We start from the raw sequence: 8761 nt of genomic DNA on the forward strand, positions 1-8761 counted from the left end.
TTGGTGTTTCCCTCAAAAAAAACAGCAAAGTTTGCTTATGATAATAATGTTTCGTGTAATCGAACTTCCTTATCGATGCTTTTGCAAAGCGTACCTTGTCTAATGTTTCCTAAAAAAAGAATTGTCGTGGTGGTTTTCTCTATCTTAAGGTAAAAGTGATGGCATATCCTCGGAAGGTAAAAAGAAAATTCCAACCAAATGCATTGTGTCCGGGAAGCTAATGGGGTAGGCCATAGTTTAGCAAAGTTATTTCTTTAAAAAAACATATAGTACAAATTGAGCAAAGTTTGCTTATGATAATAATGTTTCATGCAATTGAGTTGATGAACCTCCGAACTTTCTTATTGATGCGCTTGCAAATGATGTAACTATATTGGCGAATCAATAAAGTTTGGTATGTTGGTGTTTCCCTCAAAAAAAAGAGCAAAGTTTGCTTATGATAATAATGTTTCGTGTAATCGAACTTCCTTATCGATGCTTTTGCAAAGCGTACCTTGTCTAATGTTTCCTAAAAAAAAAGAACTGTCGTGGTGGTTTTCTCTGTCCTAAGGTAAAAGTGACGGCATTTCCTCGGAAGGTAAAAAAGAAAACTCCAACCAAATGCATTGTGTCCGGGAAGCTAATGGGGTAGGCCATAGTTTAGCAAAGTTATTTCTTAAAAAAAACCATATAGTATAAATTGAGCAAAGTTTGCTTATGATAATAATGTTTCATGCAATTGAGTTGATGAACCTCCGAACTTTCTTATTGATGCGCTTGCAAATGATGTAACTATGTTGGCGAATCAATAAAGTTTGTCATGTTGGTGTTTCCCTCAAAAAAAAGAGTAAAGTTTGCTTATGATAATAATAATATTTCGTGTATCGAGCTTCCTTATCGATGCTTTTGCAAAGCGTATCTTTGTTTGGTGTTTCCTAAAAAAAACAAAACTGTTGTAGTGGTTTTCTCTATCCTAAGGTAAAAGTGATGGCATTTCCTCGGAAGGTAAAAAGAAAATTCCAACCAAATGCATTGTGTCCGGGAAGCTACTGGGGTAGGCCATAGTTTAGCAAAGTTATTTCTTTAAAAAACCCATATAGTATAAATTGAGCAAAGTTTGCTTATGATAATAATGTTTCATGCAATTGAGTTGATGAACCTCCGAACTTTCTTATTGATGCGCTTGCAAATGATGTAACTATGTTGGCGAATCAATAAAGTTTGTCATGTTGGTGTTTCCCTCAAAAAAAAAGAGCAAAGTTTGCTTATGATAATAATAATATTTCGTGTATCGAGCTTCCTTATCGATGCTTTTGCAAAGCGTATCTTTGTTTGGTGTTTCCTAAAAAAAACAGAACTGTTGTAGTGGTTTTCTCTATCCTAAGGTAAAAGTGATGGCATTTCCTCGGAAGGTAAAAAGAAAATCCCAACCAAATGCACCAGCCGGGAATCAAACCCAGGTTTGTACCGTGGCAGGGTACTATTCTACCACTAGACCGCTGGTGCTTGATGCTGTTATTACCGATATATAGCTCTTTTGATAAAAATCCAGTCTTCACAATCAGGATCACTCTGCACGAAGTGGAACATTGCACTAGGTTTGACACCAGGATTACTCGGTACATCCAAACCCGTAGGCGAAATGAAGGACACTACCAATTCAAACTTTTTGTTTGCGGGGAATTCAAATCCATAAGCAGTAAGTTAATTGAATTGATGTTCGATGTTCACACTGATAAATCTTACAGACTTAGCTGTCCGACCAAACAGATCTCCTGCGTGGTCCCAAAAGAAAAGAAAAAAAGGCTGCGGCTTTAGCATAAATTCTCGGTAGTACCATCTTAGCAACATTTCCCCAGTCAAGCTTTGGTGAGAGGGATGAAGCCGTGCCTGATAGCAGCCGACCATGCCTTCTCAGAGTCCATCATGTGGTCACCGCACTCGTGCTCGCTCCACCCTTCCAGGACATGAAGTATTCCGGCGATATGCCACGCGCTCATCACCCTTCTCGGCAACCAGTTCTGTAGAGGAACCAAATACACAAACACACACACACATATATATATATATATATATATATATATATATATATATATATTCAGTGATGGTCACCCGCCAAAAAAACGAGTGCTGGTCGCGAATCGGTGGTGGTTTTACCTCGCAGGAGTGGATGTTCTGCATAGTGTCCGGGATCTTCATCGCCGGAGTGCTCAAGTAAGTGCAGTCCTTGCGGACTTTCTTAAGGGGGAACTGCGATATTGGAACGAACACTGTTCCTTTTGGTGCCATCCTCTGTTCTTTGTCGTCGATCCTCTCTACTAGCCAAATCTGCCATAAACTGAAACATCAATACAAGCTACTTCCAAGACGGTTAGTACAAGAATCTGCTGGAGCATTTTCTCCTGCCCATTTCCACTATGGTTCAAGTCTGGACAATCATAGTGACTGTGACTCCATGATAGGGCTAATTTCAATGTTTTATTGATCACCATATCCCTTTTTGCAGAAAAATATATATCACATAGCACTTATTCAGGGCAACTGTTTTCAACACTAAAATGGTTACTGAGAACATGTTCGGGAGTTGGTCATACTATGGTGCACCGATACTACTTTTAGGTATATGCCAACAACTTTCTTCTCAAGGACACATATATATGATTAAACCATGATTTAGTTCTACACTCGACAATGTAATACAGTACTTTCCAGGAAACTTTTCATTGATCAACATTAACTTTTACCTTGGTTATGTCATTGCTGGAGCACTTCAAGTAGCTTGCTCTGTTCTCTGGCATCTGTGACTTGAGCATGTCATACTCTTTCTTACGATTCATGATCACCTGGGTAGAAAATGTTTCCATGAAAATATTCTACAAAACTATTTACCCATAAAAGTAGAGACATGGTTGCAAGAAGATATAGATATACCTGGATGCCCTTGCCACATAAAGCCATAGCAACGGCACGGGCTATCTTACAAGTCCCTGTATGAAGAAAAACTTGCTTTGCATCTGAAGGGATGCTTTTTAGGACAACTCCAATTGCTAAGCCACTTCCATCAACAATTCGAACTCCTAATTTTGGGTATTTTTGTCTAAATAGTTCACCATTCCCATTGAGCTGTTTTGCCTAAAGGGAAAAAAAGAGAGAATCAAGTCAATTCTCATTATCAATACAAAGTACTAATCCCTTATTAGATGAATGAAGAAAGTATCAAGGGATTAGAGCACATATTACTGTACATTTCTCTGTACTATTTAATTTTATTATGATATTTTACGATTTTTCTGTCTTCACCATGCTCACATACACTGTGTACCTCGGCAATATGAGTTTTTGAAGTAAGGATTAGTTACCTGATTTAGTAGCCCTAGACTGAGCACCTTAACCCCTCTTACATCAGCATCCAATATCGCCTTTTCAATTAAGTCATTGATCGATTCTCTATCCCATGTCAGACCATACTGCAGGAAGAAATAAAACAGTTAAGCAACTTGCAACCATCAGATAAACGCATAAATGGCCAGGGGAGTTGGTTACTTGGAAGTTGTATCTCGGTACAACCCATGTTTGCATCTTCATCTTCTTCAGTTTGATTCTCTCGACCACGAATGCAGATGACCCATAAATCCATGCTACAACCATTGACAGCCATGCCAAGGGCCACAGCGTCCACATATACCACTCCGAGTTATCGGATGGTTTGGATGCTATGGAGGCGAATCCAACCCTTAGATGATAAGCCGATTGCAAGTTAGTCATATGTGTGAGATGAACAAGGTCAGGTGTCTCCTCTGTTCCTTTCAGTGAGTTCTCATACAGCTCGTCAGATGCCTTGTCCATAGTGCTGTATATGTAGTCATAAAATGGCATGAACAGTGAATAGTTTGTGCGGAACTGTGTGTGGTGAAGAGAATGAAACCTGCATAAGAAACCAGCAAAAGATTGTTATGTTGATTTCAGTGAAGTTTAGAAATTCTCTGAACTCCAAGTATCGTCATTTTTTTGGGTTAATGCCTGGCCTAGGTTGTGGGATTTATGTTAAAGGTCTGCACTTACGATGGGGTGTACATGAGGTACTTGAGAGGAGGAAAGACTTGGAACATCCATTTTGGCACCAACTCAAAATTACAGTGCCCCATGTTGTTCATGAAGTCGATGTAAACGATATACAACACAAATACAAGGGCGGAGCCATTTCCCATGTAAACTGTGGACAACATCGGGATTGCAAAGAGCGTGAAATAGACGATGTGTTCGCCAAAAGGATGGATGACAGCTGCAATACAGAGATATATTAGAAACCAAGAGAAAATTATTTACATGCTTGTTGAAACAGATGTAATTATGCAAACACACCTCTTAGCTCTTACATTATTGGTTAGAAAACACACAACCTTTTTACTGTAATAAAAATTAGGATTACTACATCATGCATTACGTTCAAAATAACCAAGTCCCCTAAAGAAACAAGTCTTCAGCAATAGAATGGAAATAGGATAATTTTGACACATTAACAGTGGATTAAACTGCCCCGTTCTTAGGACCAAGTTATGACCTATGGGAGAAAACATGTTTAACACCATCCAACGATCCTAAAGACATAGGGAGCAAACAACCCTTTTTTGTCCCTTCAACTATTTCTACATTTAAGATTTGGTCTCTGATTTCAATAATAGACAGTTTTTACCCTAATTGTCAAAAGCAAACAAATTTGAACTGATATCCAAGTGACAAGCCCCATAAGCACACACACCAAAAAAAGGAAAAAACATAGAAAACAACTCGGGGATTTTTTAAAAAACATAGGTGAAGTCAAAAATTGTGAGAGAAAATAACCTCTGAATGAAAAAAATCATTCTTTAAAAGTTAGTTAAAATGTGAAAACTATGCAGAAGTGGTTGCATACTTAATGTACCCCCACTCCCCAACTCCCCTCAGATTTTTTCATTCAAAGGTTATTTTCTCTCACAATTCTGCAGGGGCCATGTACCCCCACTCCCCCAGCCACAAAATGTCTAAAGAATTTTCTTTTGGAGGTGCTTAATTAGAAAAAGTATAGTCATCGACCCCCTGAGAGATTGTTGTATTTGCCTTTCGCCCCTCCAATGTTTCCTGCCTAGCTCCGCCGGTGAAAAACACCTTGTTGATCATTGGCCATTCTCATTGCCAACTGATTAACTAAGCTCACTGACTAAATTTACAAAACTTCAAATGTTTAGGGTTTAAGAGGTCTGGTATGAAAGTCGAGGGACCAAATCTAGAATCGGCCACTGGTTAATAACAGACCAAAATTGGTTTCCCCAAAAAAAGAAGACCACACAAACCTATATGTTGAATTCTCTTCTCTTAACAACTGGCTTTCTCCTTTTCGAAAAAACAACTGGCTTTCTTTGGAGGACGTTTCGGTCCGCCTTTCATTTGGTCCGTCGATAAGCTTTGGCCAAAATTAATTGCTGCGTTTGATTGGGCGTGGCCTCTGCCGCCCGCATTGCAGGCAGTCACATGCCATGTTCGTTCCCTGGCAGTGGCAGCAGTTGTGGGCCGGGCCGTGGTTTAAAGCTGCGCGTACAGTGTGTACCGTGCTACTGTAGGTCAGACGCTGCGGTACATGTACCCATCCAGTGGTCCAGTCGAAGCCAGCCCCTTTCGTTGAAAGAGAGACGGCGCGCATGGGCCCAGACGGGCTGCTGATTCATGAATCATGAGAGAGCATAGATGGCGCACGGCAGGACATTACTGTGGATTGTGGAACCAGGGCTGGACACTTGTGGTAAGTAGTAGGGGTGGTAAAGTTTGCTTGTATGGAACTGATAAATGGTCCTTTGTCAGGGTCACATGTTTACTGTTCTTGTAGTAGTAAATTCTTCCCGTACGATCTGTGGTACTCGACGGGCTAGTTAAATTATTGGTCCAAGGAACGCCACACGATGAACGTAGCAAGTGTACTATTATATGTAACTAAAGACCTGAGCAGCAATATATATATACGTATATATAAACTCATGCAGGTAATTAGATATATATAGAGAGAGAGAGAATTGGGCTTACAGGTGATGGGCTCGGTGACGATGGAGGCGTGGTGGTGGGAGTGGTAGCGCGAGTAGAGGAAGTGGTGGTGCAGCGCGCGGTGGAACCAGTAGTAGAGGAACTCCACGGGCCCCGCGTGCAGCAGCGCCGTCGCCACCGCCCCGTCCGTCCGCCACAGCGGGAACCTCCGCACGCTCGGCATCGCCAGGTACCCCACGTAGAAGAGCAGCCCGTTGAAGACGATCTGGTCGTCCCACCCGCGCTCGCGGTCCACCTGGTCGAACTCGATGCCGCGGTCGACGATGCGGTGCTTGCTGCGCGCGGTCTGGTAGCGGGACAGGCTGATCCAGATCTGGTTGTGGATCATCCGCAGCGCCAGGGACGGCAGGATCAGCGAGTAGGCCAGGTCGATGTCGCCCCACCCCTTGTTCATCACCCGGTACGCGCCGTGGACGACCACCGGCGCCATCACCAGGTACTGCGCCACCACATAACAACATTTGGCCACGTTAATTAATTATACTACTATAGGAGTACTAATGAATTCCACGAGACAACAAGAAGCAACACCGAACGGGTACCAGGTCGAGAATCTCCTCCTCTTCGAGGAAAGTAAATGCACTGTCTCATGCCCAGGACTGACTGACCCTGGGTATAGTACTGGGGTATTTTTTTTCCTATAATTATTTTCAGTACGTACAACGAGCAATCATTTCGTGCTTGCTTGCTGGTGGAGTTCTTGCAGAATTTGGTGCTTGTCAGAATTCCAGTCTGGGGTTGGGACTGTTTCTTCTAATTGTTCGGCAGACTCGTTTTAACTAAAATGTCTGTCTGGTGTCCTCAAATCTGAGATGGATTAAGCAGGGAAAAGAACTATATTTTCTCATTTCCCCCCTCAGAATGAAAGAACTGACCTCCCTTGTAACAGCAGGCGCAATTTGATTTTGAGGCAGTATAATGCAAAACAGGAGTGGGGGTGGGATGGGTAGAGGATGAAAGGAAAATTTTCCATTGCTCGTGTTGCTAAATCTAGCAAGAGCAGAACCATGCAACAACTATTGCGGGTGCCACACAAGAATATCCAAGCAAGTCTGCCAGGAGTGGCAACAGAAAACATTTGCTTTGGAAATACTGGTTGATGTATGAGTTCAACCAACCTCGTTTCTTGTTTAAAAAAAACCTAGTTTCTTGCTCTAGACTAGAGAAGCCTCTTCCTACGCATCTCGACTCGAGCAACAGAGCAAAGAACGGAGGTAGACATCGCCTGCGAGCGTACCTTGAAGTTGCCCATCCTCTGCCATGGCCATTCAGTCAAAGGCCCCGGCCTGGTCGCCATGACTGCCTGTGGTCGCCTCCTTCCTTCCTTCCTTCCTTGCTTCCCACCCGGCCACCCCAATGGCCAATCACAAGGAAGATGGTACCGAGTCCAGGCTCGCTCCTGCTACTGCGCCTCTCCTTGGTTTTTTATAAGCGCCACAGTGTGGGATTCACACGGCACCCTTTCCGGTTTCTACCCCACCACCCAGTGACACAAGGACACACCTCACCACTCTCTTTAAGTTTGTGTCATTGTGTGTGTGTGTGTGTGTGTGTGTGTGTGTGTGTGTGTGTGTGGCGTGACTTGCTCACACGGCAACGGGTCAGAGGCTGCACAGACTACGTTTGGCCTCACGCACCATGTGTGCCTGGCAACGGGCCGACCACCCCACCCTATCCCCCTACCCGTTGCGGCCAGGCAAGGCTTTCAATTGATGTGCCAAACTACAAATCACGGCGTCTCACGCGTCAAATTGATACGGTTGGGCGGTAGCAAGAGTAGTCCGTCCGGGGCTCCGGGCGGGAGTAGTAGACGAGTAGACGGACGTAGCGGAGGGCGGCAGAGGCCGTTGCAACCAGAAGGAGAGGTTTGTTCGGGTCACGCCGAAAACGCTGCCTTGTCCGCCGCGTACGCGATGATTTACGTGCTGGGAAACGGGGGGAGTCGGCTCATTTTCTGCTGGGCAACAAGTATAGCGGCAGCCAAGAAACGTTACGTACTCCTACTTGTGTGATGTCGATGTCGTCGAGCGGAGAAGGAAATTGGAGTTTCGTAGCTGCGGAATCAGGCGGTCAGAGAAGCTTGGGTTGAGAGCAAGGACAGAACAAGTAAATTAAAATGGATGTGCCTTGTTCGACTACCGTCCGTGCGTAAGCAGCACAACAATCGTCCCCAAAAAAAATATCAGACAATTGTGACACGTATACGCAACAGAAGGGACCAAGTCTCCTAGGAAATTTCTCGCAGAAAAAGTCTCTTCTGAAGGTGCCCCTTTTTTAAAGAAGAAGAAAGAAGAGTCTTTTTTTTTCAAGAATAAGAATGGAGAGTGAGCCCATGGGGCAACAAAGGCCCCTTCTGTAAGCCATGGAATTCTAAGTGATGGGGCTCGTGTCGTTCCTGCGGGGAAAGGTAATGGTCGGGGTCAGGAGGAGATTGATCCAGAAATCGTTGATACAACCTCTAGCCCTAAGAAACTCCTGGGCGAAAACATGAACTTGGACAAGAACGGAACAAAGTGCCTGTAAATGTAGTCTTGACCTGGCCGAAGCCCCACCCGGTGTGTTGGCAATCACAGAGGGGAAGGGGGAGGATCTTCCTGAGCACGAATCCCCTAGTTATCGTTCGAGCAGGTTCGAGCAGCAAGCGACAAACAAGAGTGGTGGTGACGGTGAAGCTAGATATGCGGGCTCCCTCGAGGCTATCACTGGGACA

General features: G+C 43.9%; 1 protein-coding gene across 1 annotated transcript; it reads right to left on the reverse strand.

Moving 5' to 3' along the window:
- Nucleotides 1-1662: 1662 nt before the first annotated feature.
- Nucleotides 1663-7471, reverse strand: LOC119321193 (very-long-chain aldehyde decarbonylase GL1-4). Its single transcript, XM_037594987.1, has 9 exons — nt 7289-7471; nt 6034-6490; nt 4042-4261; nt 3523-3904; nt 3339-3446; nt 2911-3111; nt 2724-2822; nt 2137-2307; nt 1663-2000 (listed from the first exon to the last, which is right to left on the reverse strand). Exons 1-9 carry the CDS (start codon nt 7346-7348, stop codon nt 1839-1841), a joined length of 1860 nt encoding a protein of 619 aa, XP_037450884.1. The 5' UTR covers nt 7349-7471; the 3' UTR covers nt 1663-1838.
- Between the last annotated feature and the right edge of the window lie 1290 nt (nt 7472-8761).

The sequence above is a fragment of the Triticum dicoccoides genome, chromosome 6B (assembly GCF_002162155.2).
Source record: "Triticum dicoccoides isolate Atlit2015 ecotype Zavitan chromosome 6B, WEW_v2.0, whole genome shotgun sequence".
NCBI lineage: Eukaryota > Viridiplantae > Streptophyta > Magnoliopsida > Poales > Poaceae > Triticum > Triticum dicoccoides.

What these genes read in the sequence shown, in the direction of transcription:
- LOC119321193 (XM_037594987.1), bottom strand. Translation starts at nt 7,348, where the DNA reads ATGGCGACCAGGCCGGGGCCTTTGACTGAATGGCCATGGCAGAGGATG. An exon ending in CGTCACCGAGCCCATCACCT is followed by an intron (nt 4,262 to 6,033) that starts GTAAGCCCAATT and finishes TCTGTATTGCAG; the next exon opens with CTGTCATCCATCCTTTTGGC. An exon ending in TACCTCATGTACACCCCATC is followed by an intron (nt 3,905 to 4,041) that starts GTAAGTGCAGAC and finishes TTTCTTATGCAG; the next exon opens with GTTTCATTCTCTTCACCACA.